Source organism: Populus nigra, chromosome 4 (assembly GCF_951802175.1).
Source record: "Populus nigra chromosome 4, ddPopNigr1.1, whole genome shotgun sequence".
Lineage (NCBI taxonomy): Eukaryota > Viridiplantae > Streptophyta > Magnoliopsida > Malpighiales > Salicaceae > Populus > Populus nigra.
The window spans coordinates 6,377,545-6,390,307 of NC_084855.1; the positions used below are offsets into that span (position 1 = coordinate 6,377,545).

General features: G+C 33.9%; 3 protein-coding genes across 3 annotated transcripts; all 3 read right to left on the reverse strand.

The window, feature by feature from the left end:
* Positions 1-3,898: 3,898 nt before the first annotated feature.
* On the reverse strand, positions 3,899-5,215 carry LOC133692464 (small ribosomal subunit protein uS13c-like). Its single transcript, XM_062113430.1, has 3 exons — positions 4,958-5,215; positions 4,264-4,488; positions 3,899-4,177 (listed from the first exon to the last, which is right to left on the reverse strand). Exons 1-3 carry the CDS (start codon positions 5,069-5,071, stop codon positions 4,010-4,012), a joined length of 507 nt encoding a protein of 168 aa, XP_061969414.1. The 5' UTR covers positions 5,072-5,215; the 3' UTR covers positions 3,899-4,009.
* An 875-nt stretch (positions 5,216-6,090) lies between these two features.
* LOC133692463 (small ribosomal subunit protein uS13m) lies at positions 6,091-10,374 on the reverse strand. The gene is made up of 4 exons (XM_062113428.1): positions 10,214-10,374; positions 6,809-7,033; positions 6,585-6,708; positions 6,091-6,391 (listed from the first exon to the last, which is right to left on the reverse strand). The coding sequence occupies exons 1-4, from the start codon at positions 10,280-10,282 to the stop codon at positions 6,318-6,320; spliced, it is 492 nt and encodes a 163-aa protein (XP_061969412.1). The 5' UTR covers positions 10,283-10,374; the 3' UTR covers positions 6,091-6,317.
* Positions 10,375-11,658: 1,284 nt separating this feature from the next.
* On the reverse strand, positions 11,659-12,363 carry LOC133691320 (probable calcium-binding protein CML29). The gene has a single exon (XM_062111777.1). It carries the CDS (start codon positions 12,317-12,319, stop codon positions 11,822-11,824), a length of 498 nt encoding a protein of 165 aa, XP_061967761.1. The 5' UTR covers positions 12,320-12,363; the 3' UTR covers positions 11,659-11,821.
* Positions 12,364-12,763: the final 400 nt, after the last annotated feature.

The window sequence follows — 12,763 nt, forward strand, 5'->3', positions numbered from 1 at the left end:
ATGTTTCAGTACACCTTGTGGTTTTTTAGGTTCTATGCTTTCCTATCATCGCGTTTTAGCCCACACGAGTTCTTTGAACTCTTGAGCGTAGACTCGACAACAATTGCAATCTCATCAGATTTTATGTTTTTTCATTTATTTTAAGTTCGGTATTATAGGAGGACTTGTTTCTTAAAGTTTTTTTTTTATTTGAAATATCTTTTTAAAGTTCATTTTATATATTAGCATTTCAAAATGTAAAATCTTTTCAAGGATAATTTTAAAATTATTTCTAGGTTGTGGGCGTGTTTTCAGTAACTGTTCTAATATTGGACTTTAAATTTGTCTTGTAAGATATGATACGGGTGGATCTGGTATCAAAAAATATAAAAGAAGAAAAAAATTAATTATCTTTATTTTTTCTGAAAATAAAGTATTGTTTTCGTGTATAATGTATACTTTTTATAAAGAATAAATTATGTTTTTATTATATTTTAAAAATAAAAAATGGATATACTAATTACTTCCGGATTATTTATTAGGATTTGATTAAAATATTAAAAATTTCACAATAATTTCTGTTATTTACAGTGTTAGAAATTAGTTATACTTTAAGATTTAGAGTATAAAATTATGTAGTAAATTATATTTTCGAGTATTTTGTAATACTTCTGTTATTTACAGTGTTAGAATTTAGTTATACTTTAATATTTAGAGTATAAAATTATGTAGTAAATTATATTTTCGAGTATTTAGTTATACTTAAATAAGATGGGAGATTTTTTTATGAAGGGATATATGTCTTGAATTGATGAGATTATTTGATAGAAGTATTACTTAGAAAAACAATTAATTAATAAAGAAATTTAAAAGAAAAACTGAAGTTGGTGTGTTTTTTCTTGCACTTAGTTTTTTTACATTTTTTAGCCGACGGTGACTTTTTGAATTTTATGATTAAATCTAAAATTCTTTTAATTTCAAAAGGTACTAGTTTTGCCACGCCACATCATTTATGTTCATGACAAAAATAATTTTTTTTCAACATTAGCATATTAAAAACATATCATATAAATATACGTTCAAATATAAAAATAAAAGATATGATTGTATTTGACTGTTGTTTTTATTTCTTTAAATTATATTTTTTACTAATAAAAATTGTGGATCTCATAATGTTGTAACACTTTGGTTTGAAATGAGAGGTAACGTCATGTATCTTCCTCTTTCAAAACAAAATAAACCTTAATAAAACACTGCTAAGCAAAGTAAAAAAAAGCAAAAGCAGTTGGAAGAGATTGGATTAAAAGGATTGTGTTTTTTTGTGGTTTTATGTTGGAGTTTTTTGGTTGTTTATATAATAGTTATTGTAAGTTTATATGGTTGTTAATTTTAGAATTTATAAAATTAATTGAGGTACGATGCATAAACTGATTCAAACATTTATGTTAAACTAAAAAAATAAATAAAAAACAGTTGTATTTTACAGTAAATATCCAATAGCCACAAAGTCATATGGTTTGGAAAAGTCTAAAATGAAATGGCAGATGAGCAAATGTTAAACATTTAGTTATATCGGTAACCCTCGTGCCAAGAAGACAATTTACTTGACAGGGAAAATGACTGAAAATGTGAACATTCGGCCAAGCCCCAAATCATTGGGCTTGACAGCAGCTCATTTTCTAATACGTTACCCATGCCTAAAGGCACCAGGCATGCTCCCCGGGCCCAAAGACGCTAAGTGCATTGCCTGAGCCCACCTGTCTAGTGCTGGAGTCAAAAATCTTTTTTCTAAAAAAAATGTCTCTTAAGCATGAGCCATCATTAAAATGGGTTTGAACCGACAAATTTATTTTTTAAAATACTGATAAATTTTGGCTCATCACTATGATAATTTAGCAAAATAGGATAAGTGTGACTAAGTGATTGCAAATTTGTATATTTACACAAATTTCATGTAATAATAATATATATGATTTAATTATATATTATCATGCATGTTATTAAATTTTCAATTAAGACTTGGTCAAAGGAGGGAACTTAGTTTTGACGTGTAAGTACTGGTTCATGAACAGAGAATAAGTTCACCATAAAAACCTACAAAAAACCAAACTTGATATTCTACTAGACGGCAACTTTTAAGTATTTTTAGTGAAATATTTTATAAAAGAAATATTATTCTAATTTTCCAATATATATTTCTTGTAAAATACCTTAAACAAAACCAATCAATATAGAATATTTACAGTAAATGAATTTTTATAAAGTATTTTATGGACACATAAAATATCATTTAAATATTTCAAATACCATAAACACCACCCTGGCCTCCAACACCACCCTGACACCACCAAATAATTCCATAATAACTATTCCACCACCACCTCATCATTGCCTCCATTTTACCACCATCTCCACCACCCACCCACCCTTATCCCATAACAACTATTACCCCCAACAACCATCACCTCAACATTATATTACATCATCATTATTTTAGTACTATCATATCTCACTTTATTATTTATCAAATATTGTAAAATTGTTTTTATTCTTAAAATATTTTACTTAATACAAAAGCTCCCTTAGTAGTTGTGCTTCTATAGTTACCAATTATAATATATTTTTATATGATGCAATCTAAGTGAATAATTTTTTGATTAGGAGAAAATTTAAACTTCCATTTTTATAATGGGGTGAAAAAAAAGTAGCAAATGATAAAATAATTGTCTTGTCTCGAAGATTTTGTATTTGTTTTATATTTTGACTATAACTAGTAACTAATATCATATAAACTTGATATGATAAATTTATTAACTTTATTAACTATAATTGGAATAAATGTAAAAATATTTTTTTATTCTTAACATTGAGAAGTTTACAAAGGAAATCATAGAAGAGGAAAAAATGTGTTTTATATGTGTGTGTCTAACATCCTGCACCACATCATGTGCACCCTAAAATTCTAAAATTCCTGAAGTGCATTAAAATTATGACTATAAAACCTAAATAGCGATAAGATATCCTCTAAAAAAGAGACTTTTCTTTTTGATGAGTTCTAAGTCATCACACTTACACTTCAACTCTCAATAATTTAGAGAATAGAAACAATTACTTATTCAATTCAAATTCATATTCAAAGAAACACTAAAAGACAATTCTAATTCAACAAAAAAAAAGTTGAATACAGAAAACTCTACATCAAATAGAAATACTTATTGGAGAAGAATATGCTGATCTAGGAAAGTTTTGTGATTGAATTACTATTTGAAGTTGAGGTCCCACCAATATCTTGAGCATATTTACACAAGATTTCTCATAGATTTTGGGTGTCCAACAACGAAATATTACATGCATTTGTGTGGTTGTTTATCCCTATTGAAATTCTTGATCAGCAGGTAAAATCAAATCAAATGGTTTAAGAAGATATTTCTGAGTGTTGTGATCAAATGAGCACAGGTAAACAGCAAGGAGATATTTTCCTTGGAAAACCGAGCAAGGCAAAATATTTGATCACCAAGGGTAAAAACATCTACCTAAATTGCTGCTGCGTATTTTTCACATGGAATCAACACAAAATTGACCCACAGATGAGGAGATTTTTGGAGCTAGCAACTGTGCAAGAATGTAATAAGGTTCTGGGAATGGACATGCCATCCTTCACTAGGCTTTTCAAAACCTTTCTATATTTTCTACTCTGAGCACGTGTGCAACATCACGTGTAGCTCTATTCTCAAAGTTTACAGATATTTAGATATATGCTCACAATTTCCACAAGGATCAAATTTATATTTTGAAGGACCAGGATTATTGACTATAAGAATTAATTTGCATGTCAAAAGAATGATGAAGCAAAAGTACCATACCATTCAGAACATCAAAATTGAGTGGAAAATTCGAATCATGCCAAAACACTTCCATATATCAGAAACTCAATCTGATTAACTAAAGAACATCAGTAATACAAATTGATTCACACAAATTCAATTCACAAATTACAAACAACTAGACAAGATAAACATAACCTGCTTCACTAACGAGGTGCTTTCTTCTTTCCTGGAATAGAAACCCTCTTCCCCTTCAAGGTTCGGCAATTGTTCTTTGTGCGCTGCCCCCTGCATGGCAAACCCTGAATATGCCTTATCCCTCTATAGCACTGAATCTCCTTCAACCTCCTTATATTGAGGGCATTAAACCGCCTCTGCGGCATGCAAAATCAAATTGCTTAGGTATAAAAGCTGCACTAAAATATCAAAAAAGATCAGACACATGAAAAAACAGGATTACCAAATCTCCTTCAATCATGTACTTGGAAACTTCATCACGAAGAGTAATGAGCTCTTCCTCTGATAAGTCCTTGGTGATTTTGTTTTCCATGCTGAGATCAGAGAGGATTTGGCGAGCATTTGAGCGGCCAATTCCATGAATGTACTGAAGAGAATATTCGACTCGCTTGCTATTTGGAATCTCCACTCCTCCAACACGGGCACATCGGATGCTTAGACTGCCAGCCTAAAATATAACAGGAGAAAAACAAAGCAGCACACAAAGCACAATGCATGATCTCCCATTTAATTCATCAGCAAAACAGGAAAGGAAAAAACTGCTTTTAGTTCTTCGATTTTGCATTACACAGGACATTGCAAGGAGAAACAAGAAAAAAAAGAAAAAGCATCCCAATTGAGATTAAGCTAACCACTACCATAACCAGAGAAGTAAAGTATCGAATTACATAATTACAACATGGATTGGAAGTTATATTTCTTCAATATGAATGACCTGCCCAATCTATGCTTGGTTAACGACAATTACTTAACCCACCCAAATTCATACGAATCTAATTTAACGGACATAAAAACTGAGTGAAAGAAAAATGCAAAAATAATTTATCATTCCCCTTTCTGACATAATTCTCTAATTTTCCAGAAGAAAAAAAGATAATAAATTGGAAGTATAAGAAGAAAAAAAATGGGAGGGTTACCTTGGGAGGGTTTGAAATAGGAAGAGAGATGGAGTTGGAGAGAGAAGTACTTTTTAGTCCGTTGCATATCGCAGAGAGAGAGGGTACCACAGGCATTGCCAGTGTTTGCGCCATTTTCTTTTCCGTCTATCAGGATTTTATTTTCCTGCAGTTTCTAGTGTAACGTGCAAGACAGAGCGGTTGTGAGCTCCAGAGGTTGCTCAATTGCTTTATCCTCTTAACAGGGAATAACGAGCACACCCCTAGAGGTAGAGCAATCGTTGTTACTCTTACTCGCGTCATCGAGTGCCAATTTGGATAACATATTTCTCGGCCCACAGCTCAAAGTCGAGCTGGCCCAAAATTCATTCTTTTCTAAGTAACTTGGGCCAGCCCAAGGTAAATGGTTACAAAGCGAAGACATTACAGAAATTCTTTTATGGTAATTTTCGAACCAGTTTTTTTGCAATAACATTATTTCAAGCTTCAGTGGGGACTTAAATTGACCATCTGCACCCTAAGGCAGCATTCATGAAAAAGAAGATTTCTCACCATTTTTCATCCTATCAAGATCCAAGATGGTAATATAAAGACCCCCCTCACTGCCTAACGAAATTGTCATTTCCACTGAGCCGTTCTCCAAGAATAGCACATCGCTCATCAGCCATTAACGAAACTTTAAGATTTTGCAAATAGCCAAGTATCATTTGCCTCAGCTTCTGCGTTGGTTTTGCTAGGATTATAACCATTAGTAATTCAGTATAGTGACCATCATCCATCAAGTTGTTCAGATGAAACCTGCTCCCATAACAGAACGTAAATATTTTCTAAATCCATTTATTCTCCCGAGCACTTAGAGGTCCAGACTCGTCATCAAATCTTTAAGCCCTTAACATCCGAGTACACTATTTTCCTGAACTAAAAACAAGTGCTTTAAAAGCCAATCTTGTCAGCTACGCGCTTCTTCTTCCTTTTGTTTTTTTGGAGGGGGGCAGGCACAAAAATTGATGGGTGCAAATCCTATCACAGAATGCAGCAGTCCTGAGTTGGCTGCTTAATATTTTTCTATCCCAAACCGGGCACAATACAACACCGGGAGCATCCCAACCTTACAGGCTGCCACTTCATTCCAGCATAAATGATCGCAATTGCTATGAGCAACCAAATTCACTCCCTTTTAATTATGATAATTTCTGAAAATCCAAAATCTGTCCCAAAACTCACTTTTGCAGGAGACAATACTGATAGAAGGCTGCCAGACAGGAAATCATGAGTAAGAAACCAAAGATACGCTAACTCGAAACAAGAATACTAGTCACTGCTGGAGCTACAATCTAGTAAACTCATCAAACTTCAGTTATCGCATATTCTCTTGTGTGGATCATTTGGCTTGACTTCTTTCTTGATGTTTCCGAATCCGCTCAGCGACTTCCTGAGACCCATACTTTTGGTGTTCTGAGCAATAACAGAAAAGAAAACACCATAATTAATAAGTTTGGTTGACTCAAAATACTTTTTAAGACTTGGCACTCCAGTCTCATTCCATACGCAAGACATGTCACAATTCAGTAATTCATCAATAATAGAGAATAAACAAAAGCCACTATGCTCACAGGAGGCTTTCATTCCTGGAATAGAACCCACTTACCCTTTCTGGTCCGAGCATTGGTTGAAGTGCGCTGTCCTCTGCATGGCAACCCTTCAACATGCCTATATCCTCTGTAGCACTCGATGTCTACCAATCTCTGTACATCAGCTTTAACACGTCGCGCCTAAAAGATTCAAAATTGAATAAGTTAGAAAGGAACTTTTTTGGCAGATAGAGTCACAAGAGTTTGAGGAAAGAGAAAATAGAGCGGGCAGAAAGTTTACCAGATCTGGTCCAGTCAGGTACTTGGAGACTTCTTCTCTAAGAGAGTTGAGTTCTATTCCAGTCAAATCCTTGGTAGGTTTGTTCACCAAGCTTAATTCACAAAGTATTTGATGAGCTCTTTTGCGGCCAATTCCATGAATGTATTGAAGAGCAACCTCCAATTTCTTGTCATTAGGAATCTCAGTGTTACCAACACGGAGACCTTGCACACGTTGGCAACGGAACTGCAAAAGGTAGTAATTATTGACACCAACATCCAAAACAATCTCCGCTTGACTTGAGAAAAACAATTTAAGATTAAGAAGTCTCAGTTTTTTGTGTTAACTTAATCCGTTTGAGACACCAAAAAAACAGAATCTCCATTAAAAATGAGTACACTCCATCTTTTTAGATAGGATAACTGTTATGTGGAAAATCATATGTATATATACATATAAAATCATCAATTTGATACCATTTTTTTACGAAGAAAAGAATGAATAGCATCACACCATTTGTTTGTTCTTTATACTGAACCTAAGCAAACCTCCATAGGTCTTGCGTAAAAACTAGTTCAGATCAACCTTAACCATATATCAAAATCACTATAGTTACCTGATTAGCATTTCAAACTACCTCTCAAGCTTCTATAATTTGTTATGCGAGGACATTTGTAGTAAAATAAGAGGTCATAGAAGAAACAAAACACATGCAATGCTTTGTTTGCTGCAGTAAAAGTGAATCCATTCACACTTTTCGGGTTGTAAACTCAATTTTTTTAGATTATTCAGAGTTCCAGCAAAGCAACAAAATCATATGTATATATATAAAAAATTATCAATTTGCTACCAATTTTTTACGAAGAAAAGAATGAATAGCATCACACCATTTGTTTGTTCTTTATACTGAACCTAAGCAAACCTCCATAGGTCTTGTGTAAAAACCAGTTGAGAACAACCTTTACCATATATCAAAGTCACTAGACTTACCTGATTAACATGTCAAACTACCTCTCAAGCTTCTATCATTTGTTATGCGAGCACATTTGTAGTAAAATAAGAGGTCATAGAAGAAACAAAACACATGCAATGCTTTGTTTGCTGCAGTAAAAGTGAATCAATTCACACTTTTCGGGTTGTAAACTCAATTTTTTTAGATTATTCAGAGTTCCAGCAAAGCAACAAAATCATATGTATATATATAAAAAATTATCAATTTGCTACCAATTTTTTACGAAGAAAAGAATGAATTGCATCACACCATTTATTTGTTCTTTATACTGAACCTAAGCAAACCTCCATAGGTCTTGTGTAAAAACCAGTTGAGAACAACCTTTACCATATATCAAAGTCACTAGACTTACCTGATTAGCATGTCAAACTACCTCTCAAGCTTCTATCATTTGTTATGCGAGCACATTTGTAGTAAAATAAGAGGTCATAGAAGAAACAAAACACATACAATGCTTTGTTTGCTGCAATAAAAGTGAATCCATTCACACTTCTCGGGTTGTAAACTCCATTTTTTTAGATTATTCAGAGTTCCAGCAAAGCAACAAAGAATAAAACTACAATAAACAGAGAAACACAAATAAAGAGAGCTTCACACAATGGAAACTAAAACCAAAAACATAATATACAAAACAAAATAATCGAAGATTAAGTAATAAATTCTAGTTCTGGTTAACATCCTCGACTATCTCAACCAGCCAATATAGTTTGTTTACCCTTTTAGTTGATGAATCAATGTTTGGTAGTTTATAGACACTCGCATGGAAGCATTGGACAACTAGTTTAACAAGGTTATTTCACAAACAAACTTTTACTTTTTCATTGGTTTAAGGGAACACTAATCATAAATACTGTGCAGATGTAACGACTTTACAGACCTGTTTACAGTATCACAAGAAACCAATTTTAAAAGAGCAGCCTCTGCATTCATAAGAACAGGTTACTATGACCAAGCCCCTGTTGATGATTATGGTGCATCTTCTAGATCATGCTATCACACAGATTCATTTTCTAGGACAATGTAAAACTGGTTGGTTGACAGGTGCAGGTTTAAATAAGCAACCGAATTCAGAAGAGTGAAAAAATTGCATGCCACTTTAAAGCCATGCTCTAAGCATTACTCAATGGAGAACATAACAGTTGCTGTTCGCGCCCGCTACCAGAAAGAGAAAGCTAAGAACTTGACATTACTTCCTTCCCTGGGATTATTATGCTATGTTGGCTTTCTTAAGAGCAAAGTAAGTAAATTATTTCTTAGTACCCCCAACCCTGAAATTCAGGCTTAGAGGGAGGTTCAAGGAAAATGAGCTGCCTTTACAGTATAAAATGGAAACAAACAAGAAGTTGTTGAAGTCCTTTTTCAACAAAACACAACTTATAAGAATTGCCTTAAATGTCCATTAAGCATTCTACCATACTGCAAGACAATGAACATTGACGCAGCTAATGAAAAGCCCAATGGCACACTGCTCAATTTGTCATAATGTTAGGACATAATTTTATTCACAGATTTTCTGGCATTACCATTTAATTGTCTTAACCACATTTAGAAGCAAAAGTATAAGAAAACATATCACAGATCGCTTTATCATTTCACATTACAGATGCATTGATTATTAAGCATCTCAGATTATGATCCTATTCTTTAAAACTTGTTTCTTGGAGAGGCAAATGCACAATAGAATACAAAGACCAATGACACCAAATCAAAGGTTCACCTCATTTGAATAACAGGAAGAATAAAAAGAATCTATACTGGATTGAACAGAACTTCTAGGAGAGCAAACACAAATGTCAGAGCTCAATAGCACAACAATGTACACTTGATGACCTGCGCTACACCTCAAAGCAGACCATACCGGAGTGGTTAAACATTAAAAAGATTGCAGAAAGTGACAATGACTTACATCACCTTCTAAAATGCATATCATATACTGCAAAAAATGCAGAAGTTTGAACATAAATGCTCCGTCACATGGGCAAGTTAGCATGCCAATATCGATGCAGTATTATAGGCATCCTAATTTTTTTCTGGGTTGTGCAAAAAAGCCCATAAATATAGTTCAGTGAATTTTGTTTTTATTTAGATTAAAATCAAAGCCTGTAATGACAGCTTCAAACAACTATGCATGAAATCCCTCTTTAGCCAGACCTTTCTGTTTCTACAAGGGTCAATTGTTTCTCTTTTAAACCAACCATTTCTCTATTATCACTTGTAGGCAGCCGATGGAAAAAGAAAACACTTTAAATTTAACTTATATTGATGAATCATAAGCTATGGAATGAAAAATAAAAATCTTAAGAACCCAATCCATTCGATAAACCCTAGTGACCCCCGTCCTTACACCCCAAATCAACAAATTAGTGAATCTAAAGCAGTCGTGTGATAAATAGGCAAGTGTTTGTTAAACTCACTGTTGCATTTTGAAGAAGACTTTGATTGATTTCAGTTAGCAATCGAACTGATCCACGCAGGCCAAGCATGTTTCGTAGAGGGGAAGAACACCACTGGGAGCGAAGTGAGGGAAGAAGAGAAGATGTTGAAACAGGGTCTGTGGAGATATATGGGCTTTTATGCACTGGATCTTGGGCTTCAACCTGGGACCGCATTCTTTCAACCCCATATCACAAGATTCATCCCCCCCCTTTCGGATGGGTTTTCTTATTTATTACATAATAAATAAATAAATAAATAAATTAGATAAGTTTCGGTTATTATCATCATAATCAAGAAATCAATATAATCGCTCAAGTTTAATCCGGTCTATTTTTCTTTAAAATTTAAATATTTTTTTTCTTTAGATAAATTATTTGTAGTGTTTTCAAATTATTTTAATATGTTATGTCAAAAATTAATTTTAAAAGAGAAAAAATATATATTGTTTTAATACATTTTAAAATAAAAAAATACTTTAAAATTGTGAGATCATCACTTTAAACACCACAATTTTACAGAGAAAATCCAAATATTTAGTGCACCAAAATCCTTGCTTTCTTGATACATCAATCCATGGAAATGGGGGAAAAAAATCTTGATCTCCTGGAAGTCTGGAACTTCCACTTGGCAACAATACACGTAAAAGAAAGATCAAAACTTTCTTCTATAATTTTCGCCTCAAAGCAAACCCTTCTTGTCCTTGTTTTGATTCCCCACCACGTAAGCACACAGTTCAAAACTTTGCTCCTTCAATTTCCTTTTTAATTTGACTTCAATATTTTTCTTGTTAGTCATAATAGTGGCGCTTTTATTGTTGCTGGGATTTTGGGTGTTATTGGGATCTCGATTCTGATGTGTGGTTGTGTATTTGTTGCTCATTGAACCAGTCCGATTGTGGGTTGGAACCTAAGATAATGGTGACGACTTTTTAGCTTCTGCTCTCGTCACTCTTTTTATTTGCTGGCTGTACACACACACACACGCTGAATGAGAAGGGGGCGGAGTTTTTTGTTAGGTTTCTATAGCCTCGTGTTTAGGTGTTGCTAGTAGTTGTTATTGAATGTTTAATCAACCATTTTAGTTAAATATCTTCGATATCTGTTTAGTTGAACTAATTTTAAGAAGAACATGTGTTTATTTCGGTCTCCATAATTATATCTTCTGAGAATTTTGGTAAACGCCATGTCTGTTTCTGAATATAAGAGAATAAATATTTGCAATATCTGAAATGTTTTGAGCAAAGAGGAAGGCAAGATAGAATAAAGAGACTTGGTTTAATTCGAGATTATACTTTATTATGATTCTTTGAGGTGCTAAAGTTCTTGTTACATGTAAGGAGCTTCGCCGTGGACTGTTGATTTAAGACTTTAGAGAACGAGGTTGTGGTACGTAGAACTTTGCAATTTAAGGAATAAGGAGCATGTTAGACACTCAAAGATGCTTATATTCAAGAAAATAAAGGTAGAGAACAAGTGGAGTCTTATTTTTTATATATATGCTTCATGCTAACGCTAGTAATTTTATGACTTAAAACTCGTGCGATCTCCCAATAAAGCTCCATTTGGGTCCAGACAGTATTAGTTATCCTACATCAGAAATGAATTTTCTAGGATCTGAAGGGAATTAACAATCAGCTTGAAGTCATTGCAGCTAACAGCTCCATCACCATCTGCATCTATGGAAGCAATAATGCCTTGGCAATCCTCCAAAGACAAATCTAACCCGCCATTAACTGTAGCCTCGTACAATTCCTCTGCAGTAACAATACCATCAACATCAACATCAAGAGCATCAAAGGCAGTTTGGAGCAAGGTTGCAAGTTCACCGAGCTCCATATCCTTGGTGTTCATCTCCAAAAACTCTTGCATGCTTAGCAAACCATCCTTGTTAGTGTCTCCTTGCTGCATCATTGCACTCACATCTTGTTCACTTGCGTTGTATCCAAGTGACCCCAAGATGCCGCCAAGCTCAGCAGCTGTAATAAAGCCATCATTGTCTGAATCGAAGGCTCTAAACGCCTCCATCAGGCTCAGGACTTGGTTCAGTGACTCTAATTCAGCAGAAAGGGATCCAAGCTGAGCCATGGAAGCTTTCGAACTGCTATGCAAGCTGGTGTTTGCTTTGCATCTCAACTTTACGATATATATAGAGACAAAAATGTGAGATCATAGACTGATAGTTATCCTTTTGCAGTTGCTTTATGTCATCATAAAGCACAAGGAAAGGTAGGTTCTTATGCTTGAAAAATGCTGTTATCCCCAAACTGTTATCTGCAACTTTTTCATGTTGGCTTTGATTCCCTTGTTAATGGAACGTAGATTTCACTTAATTCAATTGGCCTGCTACATGGTATTAACTTCTTGCTGAAATTTCATCCAAGTTGCCTACTCATTTTAAATTATGCGAAGATTTTCTTGTAAAATATTCGGATTGTAGATGTATTCGCAATCGCTTTATTTTCTCTCAAGTTGGTTCCATCTTTACCCAATTTTGATGCTTTTGGTAGGATTCTTTCAAAAAGCGATACT